Source organism: Pungitius pungitius, chromosome 8 (genome assembly GCF_949316345.1).
Source record: "Pungitius pungitius chromosome 8, fPunPun2.1, whole genome shotgun sequence".
Lineage (NCBI taxonomy): Eukaryota > Metazoa > Chordata > Actinopteri > Perciformes > Gasterosteidae > Pungitius > Pungitius pungitius.
In genome coordinates this window covers 9,045,623-9,062,287 of record NC_084907.1, presented here as the reverse complement: position 1 = coordinate 9,062,287, position 16,665 = coordinate 9,045,623, and the positions used below count along the sequence as shown (strand labels likewise).

Sequence of the window (16,665 nt, the reverse complement as noted above, 5' to 3'; positions counted from 1 at the left end):
CACAATATGCACATAAGCACATTAAGGTGTTTACACACATAAAGCATGAGTGAAACATGAACTGTAACGCCATGTCTAGGTGGATATTTATATTAATCAGATCAGAGATGTGTCTGTTCAGTAAAAGACACTTTTTAAAATCAACATTTGACAGGATGGAGGTACATGTAAATGTTATGGTAGTTCAAAATGTTTCATTTTTACCTTTTTGCTTGGTTATAAGAAAGGCACAAGAGTGGCTTAGTGGTAATCCTTCAATCAGAGGATCAGCGGTCCCATCCTTGCCTTGGTAGTCCAGACCAGACAGGAAAATTATAATAAGTAGAGTCTATTCACTGAGACAGCATCATTTGGTGACGTGTCCATAATGGTGCAAGAGAAGAATCTCTAGGGCCCAAAATAAATGAGAACTTGGCTTAAAGAGGAGTTGTTTTTGTGGTGCCCTGTTCCTCTCTGCACATTTCTGCCTATGGTTTCACACCATTCCACTCATCAACAGGTGGCAGTAACTGGCAAAGAAACTGTTAAATGTAGTGAAGAGAGCCAGTTAGTAAAAATACAAAACAAATACCACATATTTAAATAGAAATACATTTGCAAATGTTTTAATGAGGAAGGTAATTAACTAAAAAAATGTGTTGGATGACGAGACACAGTGTATGTGTTGTTAATAAATAACCCTGGATACTGACACACTGATTTACCATACATGTTCATCGACAGAGCTTCTAAAAGAAGGACACAACTCCCATTCATCATTGTCTGCCATGTGCCCGGGTTTGCTATGTCATTTAAGTGTCTGATTTCCTCCTCACACACCCTCCTTCAGATAACCTGTGCAACGGAAAGTTCCACAGACACCTGCAGGACTTGTACGCCCCTCTGGTGGTGCGATATGTGGACCTGATGGAGTCCTCCATCGCTCAGTCCATTCACAGAGGCTTCCAAAGGGAATCGTGGGAACCTGTCAAGTAAGAATGCCTTCATGTACTTGACTAGAACTGATGACCCATATCCGCGTTGCTATCTTTACTATAGTTCAGGACATTGAGGAGACATATTTCATACAGGAGACGGGGGAGTATCTACATGTTTCCATAAATTATATTTAATTTTGATATTATAACGACTATATAAATTATTAATTACTTTCTGTTCCTATGACTCTAAGGCATGTTTAATAAAGTCAGCCACACAATCTTCCATTTTTCTAAAACAAACTTTTGCAAGGGGTCCAGCTAGCTGTTGGGACTGCTGGTCGTGTATGTACACTAAATTCCCTTGTTGTCATCGTGCAGCTTTCCATATTGCAATGGAAGGCTGAGAAAGAACCAGCTACTTGAGTTCTCTTCATGAGACATGGAAGACTGTTTTCAATGGAGTGGTCCGATGTGTGCCTAATGAGTAATCAGGAAAATTACCAAGGAATCAGTTCTGACAGCATCAGTATCTTTTATTACATAAAGATAACCTCTGGTTGTGTTTTTGTACCCCAAATTCCCATATATGAGTGGTTTCTTCAGTTTGTCGCTTTTATAACTTATTTGCATGAAGAATCTCTGTTTTCTGTTGTCTGTTGTTCTGTTTTTGTCCATAGGAGTATAACAAGCAATCTGCCCAACATCAACCTCCAAATGCCCAAAGTATCAAATCTAACAGTACAAAGTGTTAACCTCCAACAAATGCCCAACTTCTCTGCACCCGACTGGATGACAGCTAATTCTGACTCAGAGTGTGTACCAGCCTTGTGCCGCCTGAGACATGCTCACACGCTCTTGGCATGAACGTGGCATCTGGCACTGAACACCATATCAGTTGACATATCTTTTACATATTAACAAAAATATTTTACAAATAAATTGATTTGTAAGAGTTGACTGTCAACCCAGCTGCCTGGAAGAGGTTTAAAATGAAAATGTCCTCTTAAGAGTTCGCCACCATTTTTCTGTTGACAGGTTATTTCCCAAGCAAATAATGAGAATCAACAGCCGTCTTTGACCAATTATTATTAACTGAAAAAACTGCTTTAACGTCTATATTTATCTATATTTGTATTTTAAAATCCTGATTTATAAACAAGATAGAAACTTTAAAAAAATATATATATTTCATATATTCTGTACTTTTTGAGATTGCCACAAGGTGTGTTGTAAAAAAGTCATTGTAGCAGCTTTTTAAATAAATACACATCTCACATTACTTATTAGTTAAAAAAAAGTGTAACAGCATATAATTCAATGAAGGATTTCTATTAATATGTATGTCATCTTGTGAGCGTTATCATTAAAAGCACACTGCATATCTCTGCCAACTTGACACATCATCTATAGCACTTTGAAACCGAACCGAAACTGGGAGCAGAGGTGTAAAGTAGCATCCTGCAGAGTGAGACGCTGTCACCACAGCACATCTATCCCCAGTCCCTCATCAGGAAATACAACAGCAGTCGTGAAGTTTTCATTGTTAAAAATAAATGATGATATCTGCATTTCATTTTATCTTAATAAATTAATCACTTCCCAAAACAAAAGCTAGAGACTTGCGTCGTCTCTAAACCTCAACGGAGGAGCCCCTGGCTGTCCAAGTTAAGGAGCGCATCCATAAACACTGATGTGCTTGCACAGCGGTGGCGGTCCAGTGTTGGGCTTACAAACAGACTCGAGGCCACGTTCATGCCAAAGCTGCGGCATGGGGCGTGTAAATGGATGGAGAAGCACTGGAAAAAATGCAAAAATGAAACAAAAAAAAACAACTAAAATCTTGAACATTTAGACTGGGGATGAAGGTTATGCATAAAAAGGAAAGGTGCTACCATATTCATCAAAGAAACATGTTGGATGAAGATAGTTTTGATGGGATCGTCACTATTTGTCTTAAACTTAAAGATTTCAGGGTGCCATATTCCAAATACAGAGTTGAGGGGTGGCCTCCACATGGCTCTTAACAAAAGATGAGTTTCATTTAGCGGCTAACGATGCTGACGGGAGTAACAAAATGACACGCTCCAAAGGAACGCTCAAATGCACAACAAGGCCAGCACGGCACCAATGTGAATGTATTATATGATCATTACTTTGGTAGCATGTTTCAACAAACATGTTTCCAACAAAGCATACAGTCTTCAACTTGCAAAAACCAGACCCCACTGGCAGCTACTGTGCTGGTTATGAAGCATTTTTTCAAATTTTTCCATTCAAATTTTTCTCCCCCGGTTCCCTGATGTTGTAAAAGCCTGGTTTCCCCTCTACCGGCTGGGGGTGGTGCATGGTGAAGGAGGGGCCCTTTGTTTCTGAATCCCCTTCACTCTGTGGTTCAGTGTGCTATGACTAAGGCTACATCCACACAACTCTGTTCAGTCTCCGCCCACACAGGCGTTTCAGCATAATCTGCGTCAACACGGCCACCTTTGCAAATGTATATTACATGACCATTAACGTGGACACACAATGTGTACATTGAGAACATCAAGGATTGAAGATGGAGAAAGAAAACACATAAAATCAAAGAATTTTTAGTCATCTATTCATGAATTTTGACAACTTAAAACACTACTTAAAATCTCTCATTTTATGAGGAAAGAGCCTGGAAGACGTTGAAATCAGAGTCAAACAGATTAAATAAGTACCCTCCATTGCAAACCGTATTTTTTTGACATTATGCAGCAAAGTGCTATTCCATTCATACTCTCACGCTTAGCAGGTGACGTCAGTTAAATCCCTGAGGGGTCATGGGTCAGGGTTCAGGGTTATGGAGGGTGTAGCGACATGTATTCAAACAAAACAGTCGCTGAGAGGCTAAGGTATGGGTGTAGCGGATTGTGACGCGCTGTACCAAAGAAAATGTCCGCTCCGATCCGATGACGCGTTTTGACAGGTTTATTGAAATACTAGTCGAACATACGTATGCATAACGTGCTCAAAGTAAAAGAAGAACCACAACGTAGCAAAATCAGCGTAGCAACAACGGCGTAGCGGTCAACAAAAATTCGGCATCCCCGTCACTCACCCTCTCTCTCTCTTTCCTCGCTACTTCCGTCTGTGCCTGCTATTATAATCAGTTAAAAAGTTACCGCCCCCAATTACGGTGATATGCAATTAACAAAAACAACAAAATATAACAACCCAAGTGTCCCAAATATAAACCATTAAACTATTCCACTTTAGCATTTTATATTAGTCAGAACGTATATAATAATCACCTTCGTGGCTCCTACAGAGGGGTTGGAATTTGGCCCATTTAATGCTTTAAATTCATCGGTAGCCCTGGCTGTTTGACAAGTGAAATGAGTGTGACAAATCAGTGAAGGACACGCAAGTGTGGGGGTGACTGTTTTCAAAATAGTCTGATTTCAGTCCAGGAAAACCCCATCTTAGTGTGGATGCTCAGTGTAAACGTAGCAAAACAAATGGGTTTTAAAAACCAAAATATAGTGGTGTGGTTGTAGCTTCAGTTGAGTTTAGTGCTGTTGAAGGAAGTGTTGGTCTCATCAAGTTAAGCAGTGTTTATCCCGATCCCATCCTCTACTTTACCCAAATTAGTGACCCCTTTTCCCTAGTTGACATTAACAGACTTTGGTTCCCACCGACCAAGGGAAACATATGCTTTAAATGCAGAAGGATTTGAAATGATTCAATTGGATTTTATGTGCCGAAAAAAGTTTCATAAGAGTGTCCTTGATGCTGTTTGGCTTCGCAAATACCCTGAACAGGATTTCTTTGACTGGGTGGGAACACCGAATGTATCCAGTGAAGAAGTTCCTTTCCTCTTGTTTCATTTTCCTGTTTCTATAGACTAAAGACAAATTGCTAAATGTATTTAATTGTCATTTTTTTAAACAACAACTAGACAGCATAGTTGTTGTTTAAAACAACTCCTATACCAGTCCTGTATTTACTAACACACACACACACACACACACACACACAAAGTAGCCATTCAAACATTTGATATAGAGCAATTATCAATTTTTCCCCCTTTTCAAAGCTCTATCTGTAAATTCTGAATTGTCCACTGTGGCCCTTCAGTAACGGCTCAGGGACGTCTGAGGATCTCTTCTGGAAGCTGGATGCTCTGCAGACTTTCATCAGAGATCTCCACTGGCCAGAGGAGGAGTTTAGCAAACATCTGGAGACCCGACTGAAGCTGATGTCCAGTGACATGATCGAATCATGTGTGAAACGGTAAGATACTGTCAGTACACGCATGGGTCTGACAGTATCTCCTAGTAGTGGCATACAGATACTGGGATCCAGCTGGGTTTTGTATCTTTAACACAAGGTAGTGCTGCGTGACACTGAGGTTCAGGTGGAAAATTATTCAATTGGCACATTTGTAAATGCAATACATTTGTAAATGATTAATTAGCATGTTCTACACATCTCTGCTGATTGTGAAGGCATTTCAGAGACCATCACCATGGAAAACTGCTATGATTTATGAATTGTCTCCATTACTAGGTATGTGTTGCTTCAGGTGCGAGTTAGGCATGGTGGATGAGGCAGGACTTGCAGTGTCAGATCCATGAAGGTGAAGTCTTATTAGATGCTACAGTACTGCACATCTTATGTTTCAGCACCACAGCATTCACAGGACGTTGTATAATTTGAAACAGATACATTTCCTGGGAGGGGTACGTTTCATAGGCATAAATGTTTGCAAATGTCGGTCACGTTCATTCTCAATATTAGACAATATCTCAGGAATGCTTCGTCTTCAGAGGTGTTGGTGGCTCGTTAGAACACTGTAGTATTTGTGACGTCAGTATTTCTTAAATCCTGAACCCCTGTTTATTCTTATGCTTCTCAAAGGACACGGGCAGCGTTTGAGGCGAGGCTTCAGAAGAGCAGCCGGGCCACAGACTTCCGTGTGCCCCAGTCCATCTGCACTATGTTCAATGTCATGGTGGATGCCAGGGCCCAGACAGCCAAGCTGTGTGCCGTAGACCTGGGCCAGGAGGTAAATCCAAGGAAATTCATCCTCCTCTATTTCTTACCACTTCTGGGGAAATAATTGTATCCCATTTAAACTTTGAATCTGCCACTAACTCCTCATAGACAAATATCATTATGTTTGGCATTATGCATGTTTCTGCTTTGAATGGCCTTCTCAAATGAAAGTGGAAAAGTATTTTTCAAATTTGATTTCTTTGTTTCTCACATTTATTTTCAGTATCTCCTTAACTTTCATTTCATGTCACCTCTACCTGTCTCCTTTTCTGCTTTCCTTTCTCTCTGTCTTGTAAAAGTTTGTTTGCGCCTGGGTAAGTGTGGCTAAGAATTCCAAAGAAATATCACCCTCAAGACGTCATCGTCCTCTTGAATTGTTTGGTTTTCATTATCATATGTGTAGATAAAGCATTGAATATACATGTTGTAGAAGTGAAAGATACACATTGCAGTGAATATATTATTATCCCCTTGTGCTGTTAGTGCTACAAGGCTAAATAAAATGATTCCTCTCAGTGATAAAGCATCCCCAGCCCTGCTGTATAGGTCTCTATCATGTAAACATTTTTTAGAGATGATGATTTTTTAGAGTATTATATAAACGTAATGAGTAGTATGCTTTGGTTTGTTTCTGCTGTAATGCTCTCATCCTCTCAGCATTTTGCTAAACGCCTTTTCCTATTTGACCCAGGGGTTTGATTGCTATACTTTTCATACTGTTCAAGATCAAAGCAACGTAAAACATAAAAATCTCAGTTCATTCACAATGCAGGAACATACTGTGGCCAACAAGACTGAAATCTTTGTATGAATGTTATTCAATAACTTTGCAAGAGTCAAATGAGAATGTTGACCGACATTCCATGGGCATCGAGTAGGTTTGCTATGCGTATTTAGGCTAGCTTAGCATAAAGACAGGAAGCAAATCCAGAGACTGGTGCTTTCCCAGAATTGTGCAGAGCTAGGCCATCATGCTACATTTGTCTATGTACTCTTCCAACTGATAATTTCGCACATTTCACACAACGTCTGAGTGGCATTTCAATTTAGGAAATTTGAACCGACATTTCATTAAGTCTTTTGTGAGTGCTGAACATGGCAGTTACTGCTTGTCTTATAGGCGTTACAAACAATGTGATTAGTAAAATTCCCAGATGGAAAAATGATGGTTTCAGTAATTGAACATAATGAGTATAAAGTATTTCCTGTGGTCAAAAAGAGTAATACATTTGTGTTTTCCTCCCTCTTCAGAGACAATATCATTCCCAAATTGATGACCTGATTGAAGAGACGGTGAAGGAGATGATAACGCTCTTAGTAGCTAAGGTACATCCTTCATATTACAGTCGAAATGTTTATCTTGTATGTATAACAGACATAGTGTTTTTTGTGTTCAATTTCAAGCACACTGCACAAAAAAGGAACGTGTTGAGTATGTGACAAATAGAAAACCTGAACCTTGGTTAAACCTAGACAACAATGGAGACAGTCAAAACTACTACAAATAGAAAAGAATTGAGAAAATGTTTCATAAGAACCATAAATGCCTTCAAAGAGACTCATTTACGTGCAACACAATCTGAAAATGACTCAAAAGGAGCACAAATGACTGCAAAGGGATTTTAAAAAAACGCAAGGCAACTCAAAAGACCCAAAAGTGACTTACAACGACCACGAGGCGACTGCTTCAAGCGACCACAAGTGACCCGAAGCAACAGAAAAGTGGCTCAAATGAATAGAAAGTAACTCTAAATGATCACAAAAATGTTGAACCACAAAGACGCCTAATTGTCTACAAAGTGCCTCAAAATGACCACAAAGAGGCCGAACACATTCATGAAGCTGTTCTTCTCAAGTTTGTGTCCTGATATGAGAGGTTTTAGGTTAATGTGACTTAAAGCTGTATTATAACTGCACCACAGTGGAATAAACACTTACAGGCATCATCTAACATGCTTAATATGTTAACACTGGGCACACATTGAAGGAAGTCTCTTTTACTGATACTAAAGTTTTTACTGCGAGCCTCCTGACTATAGATGTTTTATCGTAGACCAGTGGTCCCCAAACTAAGGCCCGCAGGCCGGATATGGCCCGCCTCCACATTTGGCCTGGCCCCCTGAACAATACCAGAGGGGCATTATGATTTTTTTTCAGTCCGGCCACGCAAATCCTAGACTAGCCCTTGTGAAGTAGAACGGAATAATGGAGAAAAGGTTGATTCAGAATGCAGGGTATTTAACCTGCAGTGGTCAAACGATTATTTGTTTGTTCAATGCTCTCATCGGTCAAGAGGCGGTGGCGGTTATTATTTATTTCATTTTTTTCTGTAAAGATCCCAGAGAAAATTATTTGGTTATTATTTATTTCATTAAGTGATATTATTTATTTTCCTGACTTTTTTTCTGTGAAGATCCTGGATGATTAATATTTGGGTATATGTGGCTTTCTGGAAAACAATAAATGTTTACATTTAGGCACCCACTGCAATCGTCAAGCGTTTTCTCACCCTGGCCCCCTCCAGAGAAGGGAAAAGTCATGTGGCCCTCACAAGAGCAAGTTTGGGGACCCCTGTTGTAGACTATGTAGATGTTGTGATTTTGCTGAACTCACATATGTAGAGTAATTCCTCTTATTTTTCTCTTTCTCAGTTTGTGGTCATCCTCGAGAGTGTGTTAGCCAAGCTCTCCAGATATGATGAGGGAACACTCTTCTCTTCATTCCTATCTTTCACAGTAAGTAGCACACACACACTTTTATTCCATCAACATATTGCAGTAGCTACGCACTAGCTTTTAATATACCTATTTGGAAGTTAAAACATCGCATATGGACTCTTGCCATGACTTTTTAACACACTGGGTAACCATTGGTGTCCTTTCAGTGTGTCCTTGGGCAAGACAATTCAAATTGCTGTCCTAGCTGTAACTACTGTGTATAAATGTAGGTTAGCTCCTCCCATCAGTGTATGAATGTTACTTACTGATGGTCACGTGTATTGGTGTAGGTTAGCTCCCCCCGTGAGTGTTTGAATGTTACTTACTAATGGTCAGGTGTCTTGGTGTAGGTTAGCTCCTCCCATCAGTGTTTGAATATTACTTACTGATGGTCAGGTGTCTTGGTGTAGGTTAGCTCCTCTCATCAGTGTTTGAATGTTACTTACTAATGGTCAGGTGTCTTGGTGTAGGTTAGCTTGGTGTAGCTTAGCTCCTCCCATCAGTGTTTAAATGTTACTTACTGATGGTCAGGTGTCTTGGTGTAGGTTAGCTTCTCCCATCAATGTTTGAATGTTACTTACTAATGGTCAGGTGTCTTAGTGTAGGTTAGCTCCTCCCATTAGTGTATGAATGAGTGTGATTCGGTGAATGGTTTACATTGTGGTTACTCAAAAGCCTCTCATTATCATGCAGATGCTAAGATGCAGAGTTGGCTTTGAGTTTTTCTCCAATAGTAGTACATATTGCCATTATTAATGTGTAGATTCATTGATTCCTTTATTTTCAAAGGCATTTCTTTGGGTACCTTGCTTTAATCCTATCAAATCAATTCTGGATGTTCACTTTGATGAAAAGGTTGTTACTGTTTGACCTTTTTTGAATTAATCCTGAGCACCGAATAGCTTAACATCCCTGTTGGTGTCCTGCGGAACTCCAAAAGGCCTGTTATTGAATTTGCGAGTGCACTTTTGCAGTTGAAATCACCACATTAGTCACTGTTGCCACTTCAGCGGGTACAAATCCGCATGCTGTACATTCTCACCACGGCAGCCTTTGTCCTGCCAAAAAGTGCCACAGCTGGAAACATGACTGTTTTTTCACCCACCTCTCTTCTTTATGTCAAGGTGAAAGCTGCCTCCAAGTATGTGGATGTACCTGTAAGTGAGACGAATTTCTCCCTCTTTATGTGTATATACCCAGCTTAAAAGTCTAACTATCCATTACATTCATATTTTTTTTGGAGATGTTACCATTTCCTTCATCAAAATGTGTGGCTAGCTTTCAGATACTTGGTTGTCTGGAAAAGATGGTGGCTCATGTTCCCCACTGTTGCGTGTGTTTGTTTCTCTTGCATGTACAAATATTTGACCATGCTTTCACATGTTGAATCATAATCCAGATGGCATTGCTTGTCATATTACCACATCAAACGTCCCCGTTTTCTCTCCCAAATGTCCAATCATTTGCATGTGGCCAGACACTGACAGGCAGCCGTGCCTCGCTCTCAAGCAGTACACATTGTGAGTCCATGTGCTACGAAACATGCCCATTCGGCTGTCAGTGTGGCGGTGTTTGCGTGGTTGTAGGCATTAGATCTGTATTAGTTGCCAACACAGGCTGTAGCAACACGCCAAAATTTCAAATTAATGCCTTGTCAGTGAATGTGGCGGGGCACTGTGTTCACTGGCAGGGGTCGCCGCTTCCAGCCCAGCACGCTAATTGTGTTGTTAATGTACGAAATGAGAGTTTGGATGGTAGAAAAGACACTCATTTACACATAATAAGTGTCACTGCAGATGTGTTAACAAAGTTCAGTTGCCGTTAGCAGTGAGTTCTTTGTGACTTATCCAAGCAACAGGATTTGGAGAAAAAAAAACCAAACAGTTTACAGTGCCTCATCTTCTCTTTAAAATTATGAAATAGTGAATATTTGAATGTTAGAATGGTGTCCATTTATATGACTTGAAATCCACAGCAGTGATTCTCAACCCGGGGGTTGGGGTCCCAAGATGAATATGTCAGGCCCTTGTATGGTTGTGGAGAAAAATACCAAATAACCTAAAACTCAAGCAACATATTTTAGCCTTTTTTTAAACTACTATTTGAATCACTTGTATTTGAAAAATTCATTTTTTTTATGGCTGCACTATTCCATCAAACTCAAATTCTACATAACTCATAGTTATTCAGTTTGACTTTTTTGACTCACCACAGTGCAGTTTTAGGTCCTAAAATGTTAATTCCATCCACTAATACAAAAAGTACTTGACTGATATGCCATAGCATTTTCAAATCCTTAGAAGCTAATATATATGAATATATATGTACATGTTTTACACAATGAACCTGACGGTCTAACCTGGTGGTTAGTCACAAGGTCAGTCCTCATAAATAAAGTTTAGATAATTATAATTTCAGTTGAACATGGCCAAATAACATTTTGCTGCTGAATCTCTCTCTTGTCCTTTGCAGAAGCCAGGGATGGATGTTGCAGACGGTTACGTGACATTTGTCCGTCACTCACAGGACATGCTGAGGGAGAAGGTCAATGAAGAGGTGTACATCGAGAGATTATTTGATGTAAGTAATCCGCGGTGCCTCCTGCTCCGTCCGAAGGAGGTTTTGTGACAACACGGTTTCATTTTACGCCACCTGTGATCATCTGCCGGAGGAGATTAAAACAAATCCCAGAGACAGAGAGGAACCAAAATCAAGCCATTACACTTATTTTATCTTCTTTCTTCAATGTTCATATGAGCTTTGATTAGAACCGAGTGCAACTCCAGAGGTTCTGCCTCTGTCCTTTTCAGACAGCTTTGAAAGTTGAATCCCATTAAATTGTGACCGTACATTCAATATCATTTTGGGGGGCTGGATTATTTTTACCCAACGGCAATATTTGAGATGTTTTTTAATATGTTTTGGTTTATTTGGTATCTCATATCTCTGATACAATATAAAAATGAATTATGTTCGTAACGTCAGATAAAAAGGTTGGTTAAAAAGAGATGGTAAAAATGCCAATTCTGCTGTTATTACCAAACTCATAGGTAGGTAAGTGTGGTACTTCCTGTTTGTCTTCCTGCCAAATTCTGGCTCAGACACGTGTCTTTTTTGGTCCTTGTGAGTCACTTTGTGAAGCTGACTGTACTTACGCATCAGTGTCCTGACAAACTTTAATCAACTCAAGCTGTAATCAACTTGCACACAGTCCCCTGACGCTGTTTGTCTCCACCCGTGAGATGAGTAACACCAAAACAATTAGTAAATCTCTAAGCCTGGCCGCTGAGCCTCCACTCGGGTCAAACGGGAGGATTTCTCCTGGAAATGGGCTAAAGCGATCCCTGCAGTGGGACCAATTGCATTTCCGCTTGTTCTTTCAAAGTCCCATGTATTCCTGTTCCTCGCCGTTCACCCCTTTGTCCTGTGGTGTTGGTGTGCAGTTTGTGTTGGTCTCAAGGAGGGATTATCCTAAGTGTTGCTCTCTCTTTCTGAGTCAGCAAACAACCGATAATCAATTGAAAAAGAGGCACAAAAGATCACTTTGTAAGATGGCTTAGCAGCAAGCAGACTCACAGAGATATTGTCTCCCCAGCCACATTTAAAATGAAGGTTTCTCAATCCTTTTGGTCATAAGTGCTACAAACACATTGTACTGACTGAAAAACTAAGGGTGAGCAGCTGGAATGTGTAGATGCAGGGAGTTGCTGCTTTTGTGCGGAAAAAGTAGCAGGAAGCTCATTAGGGAGCATCATGAGTGTGGCCTATGTAGAACACGAGTGGTTATGCTATTGTGTCGTGCGTCGCTGAAAAGGTTTACATTGATCTACTGCACATTAGCGATCGGGCTTCCAGTCACCCCAACTAAATGCTTTTCTGGGGGACACCACACTATCCAGTAAAAATCGGGTCTCACAGTAATCTGGAATTACTGTGCAGACAATCATCTAGGGTCTCAAAGTGAAAACATGTTTTTTCCAATTCTCATGTCCAAAAGTCCTCTCTGTACTGTACATGTGCCTTTATCACATTGTGTTGGATTTTGGGGATTTTATTTATCCAGGAATCAGACAGAAGATTCCATTCGAGCATTAATCAAAACATAGTTGGTAGTAGATCTTATTCTTAATTGTGTCTGGGAACACAACCACACATTAGTCATGCACTCAGACAGTCCCACGTTAGAAAAACAAACAAACAAAATCACAAGACAAATATTTATTTTTATAAATGTCGATCATACTTTCTTGAAATTTGACCCACTGTAATGACCGTACTTTTTAACAATGAAGAATTTTCAGCACCTCACTTGAACTGTTGATTTGAATTAGAATTGAGTGAATGTGAAATGTGGCCATGGAAATGATGGCTACACGACCCATGACTTTAGACTTAAATGATCCTTTGAATGCGGGGACCACCATGGCCATCTCTGGATTTGCCCTTCAGTCCTTCATCACCTCCAAACCTGTCAGTGTTGCGCTGTGCGTGCGTACTGGTGGAGTCTCTGCAGATGAGCGGTATCCAGGCACATGTCTCTGTGCGTGCCGCAGTGCTGAGCTGAGGCCTTGAGGTCTAATCCGTCTCCTGTCCTCCTCCTCTCCGGCGTCTCTGACAGGGCGTGAGAGAGGCGTGTCTGGTGCTGGATGCTGGCCGATCGTTGCTTCATCTTGACCCATTGCCACGTATTCTCTCTTCCTCCACCAGGGCACTTCTGCTGGTGTTTGTCTCACCCCAACTCGTCTCTTTTGTCATAGCGTATTAGCTCTCCCTGCGGCGTCCCCGAGGAGCAGCAAAGGTGTCTCTGGCTGCTCTCTGCAGCTCTGTTGTGCTTTTCTTGCCACTCCACCCATTTTTATCTACTCCTCTCTCTGGCTGTTTGTATATTCTGGTGGCAGCTCATAAGATGCAACATTTGTGTTTGACTTAAGCATTTTATACATATTTGGCATGTTTGATGTTGAAGACACACATTTTAATCAGCATTTCACCTTTGGTTGAAAAACAAACCAAAATAAAGAACTCATGATGTGACTGAGGTTTATCCATAACGGGGCCATTAGGGGCCACTAAAAACAATTAGATTTAGAGATACAATGGTGATAGGCTCCGCCAGCAGATGAAACCTTGTACGGCGGTGTATAGTGCTGGATTACAGACATGGAGCTTATAGCACCATGTTCTGACGAGACTGTCCAAACTGTAGAGGGAGACACTTCTGACAACACTATGGCATTCAAAGCAAATGCTCATACAGGCCACCATAGCAGAGCAGCAGTGTTTGTGTGTGTGTGTGTGTGTGTGTGTGTGGGGGGGGGGGGGGTTGTTGTCCTCTAGAAATAAGGTCAGGATGGACTCCCATAAATCTTTGCTTTGTTAGTCACCCTCCCCTCCCTTTCCTTGGTTGGCTGCTGACTTCCTTTATTTACCAGTCTAGTCCGTATCCACTGGGTAGGATTACAAAAATGGCACCTCATTACATAAAATATTTCAACTTATTGGTTATGCTAATGTACTTTCCTCAAATCAAACTTAACCATGAGTTAAACATGTTTTGCAAAAGTTGGCAGTGTAATAGTTAATAAATACATAATTAGCAATGGAATTAGTCCTGATTTATATTCTTTCAAAATTCATCCAAAAAAAAGAAAACTGCAAAAATAGACAGCTGTCGTTAAAACATAAAGATAGGAAAGTAATTTCCAGTCACCAGGGGGATATTATATGATGTTTTGGTGATCCGCAGGACACATTCCTTCTATGCCGGGTGACAAGATTAAAGTCTTAACATCTTTCAGAGGGCCGTAATGCAGAATGAAAGAATACAGGATACCACAATAGTTGACTGTAAAAGAGATTACATTTCAAATCACAAATCAAGTCCTTTAAGCGTTTTATTTCACACATCCCTCTCAGATGCCAGGATAAACAGCCTTCAGAAAAGCAGAATAGAATAAGAGGCTGTCTTTGTGACAAGTACAAATGATGGTTATGTTGTTGTTATTTAAACTCTGTTAATCATCTTATGTTGGATCTATGGTATTTTATCTGTTGTGTGGCCTGATCAGCTGTGCGGGGATTGATTGGTTTTGTCTTCACCTTACAGTCTGGAATTCGCGGGGTTGTCCTCATTCTAGTAAATACGTTTACTGAGGAAACATCACAAAATCACTCTCGTGATTATTTCTCCCCATTGCAGGGGCGTAACATTTTGGAGGCACCGCTGAAATTGCTCCTTAGATGTTTGGTGTCTACGACAAGGCGACCTGACCCTGAGGCAGCTAAATCTCCCCATTAAATAACCCAGGCGCAGTGTGGAAAGTGTTGCTGTTCAAGGAGAGCTAGAAGCTCTGGAGTGAGTGCATGTCACCGATGCCAGCCGAGATCATCGAGGACATCAACGAACATCCACCTGGTAGTCGACTCCTGCACAGTAAGCGTTTCTACTGACCTGTGAACATGACGGTGTTGGAAGAACTACAGGACGAGGTAGCGATAAAATTACAAACACTGACAAAAGACGATTTGCTGGCAATATGTGATTTTCTTCACCTTTCGGGTGCACAGAGAGCAACGGTTGAAAGGAAATCACGCTTGTCGGTTTTGACGCACATAATGAAATACCTCGACAGAGAAGAGGTGTCAGAACTTGAAGATGACGGTATGTCTGAACTGTTATGTCTAAAAGATAAGATCACAGATCTGACCACTGACACAAGTTCTGGAACAGCACAGGCTGAGGAAACTGTGTTAACAGCAGCAACAAAGAGGGACATAGACAAACATAGATCTGCAGAACAGCGTAACAATACACAAGTGGAGCAGCTCGATGCAAACTCTCCTGTCCCTGAGACTCCGTACAAGCCCCAATCAACAATAAGTCCACATGGCAGTGTGCAGCCGAGTCCATCTTGGCGCAAAGATTTCAAAATCTCAGGCCAAATTGGCGAACCAGGTCTGAAGGAGAAATTTACATTTTCAGTTATCCTGAATTGGAGATAGTAGATGCTGTGATTAGGGCTATTTCCCAAAAAATGACGCTCCCCACACTTAGGCGCATCCTACGCTCGCACTTTCAAGAAAAGAGTGCCACAGAACTGTACAAACAGTTGGCTGCTGAAGCACAAAACAGCAAAGAAAGCCCCCAGACTTTTCTCATGCGAGTTTTAGACCTGAAACAGAAAGTACTGTTTGCTTCCCAAGAGTCAGAGTCCGGACTAAAGTATGACCCAACCTTAGTTCAGCGCATGTGTTTGCACACAGTACCCCCTGGACTCCAGAATGACAGCATTAGGATAGACATGCAGCCCCTTCTACAAAATACCGAAACCGCAGATGAGCTTTTGCTAGAGAGGTTAAACATTGCTTGTGCTACTGAGACAGAAAGAAAAAAGAAAAAGAAGTTCAGCACCTCACAGTCAGCTACAAGTGCAAGTGTAGTGCAGACGATGTCCCAACTGCTAAATGCTCAGTGAAGGAAGCCACAACTAAGCTCTCTCCTGACCTGCTAACAGAAATACAGGCGCTTCGGACAGGTGTAGCTTCTTTGAAAGGCCTCAGTGCAGAAATAGCCCAGATTAAAGAGAGTCTACAGCAGCCTCGGTTTCAGCCACAGCCCGATGCTCGACCTCCAGCTAGTTCAGGAATAGCCCCCCAGTCATCTGCGTCCCCTCAGCGACTTTACAATATTTACAGTCAGCCTCAGTATGGACCAAGTTATCCTACCAACCGCTTTCCCCGTCCCCCACGGAGATGTTTTGGCTGCCAGCAGACGGAAGTGAATGAACACTGTGTGCACTGCTACCGATGTGGGAGTGGAGAACATTTTCAAGCCGGGTGTAAAGCCAGGGGAGTCAGACAACCCGAGAAGGCTCCGTTGAACGGGGAATGGTGACCACTGAGGGACAGGTGCTTACCATAAGTATGGAGAAGTCCCAGGAATGTGAAAAAGGCTCTGCTGCCTCCCCTGACAGACTGACACAATGTCCATCATGTAAAGAGAC

The 16,665-nt window shown here is 41.3% G+C and overlaps 1 protein-coding gene across 7 annotated transcripts in view; it reads left to right on the top strand.

Annotated features, from left to right (window-relative positions):
• The window catches only part of cadpsa (Ca2+-dependent activator protein for secretion a), a 131,533-nt gene that overhangs the window by 91,921 nt on the left and 22,947 nt on the right, over positions 1-16,665 (top strand). For 4 of the 7 annotated variants that reach the window (XM_062563812.1, XM_062563810.1, XM_037490297.2 and 1 more), the window contains 7 exons: positions 830-971; positions 5,025-5,180; positions 5,808-5,955; positions 7,197-7,271; positions 8,597-8,680; positions 9,787-9,819; positions 11,135-11,242. In XM_062563812.1, coding sequence (XP_062419796.1) covers positions 830-971; positions 5,025-5,180; positions 5,808-5,955; positions 7,197-7,271; positions 8,597-8,680; positions 9,787-9,819; positions 11,135-11,242 — 746 coding nt within the window. Of the gene's footprint in view, positions 1-829; positions 972-1,597; positions 2,020-5,024; positions 5,181-5,807; positions 5,956-7,196; positions 7,272-8,596; positions 8,681-9,786; positions 9,820-11,134; positions 11,243-16,665 lie in introns of those variants that run through there. The other 3 variants (XM_037490298.2, XM_062563811.1, XM_062563813.1) reach the window with 3 other exon arrangements.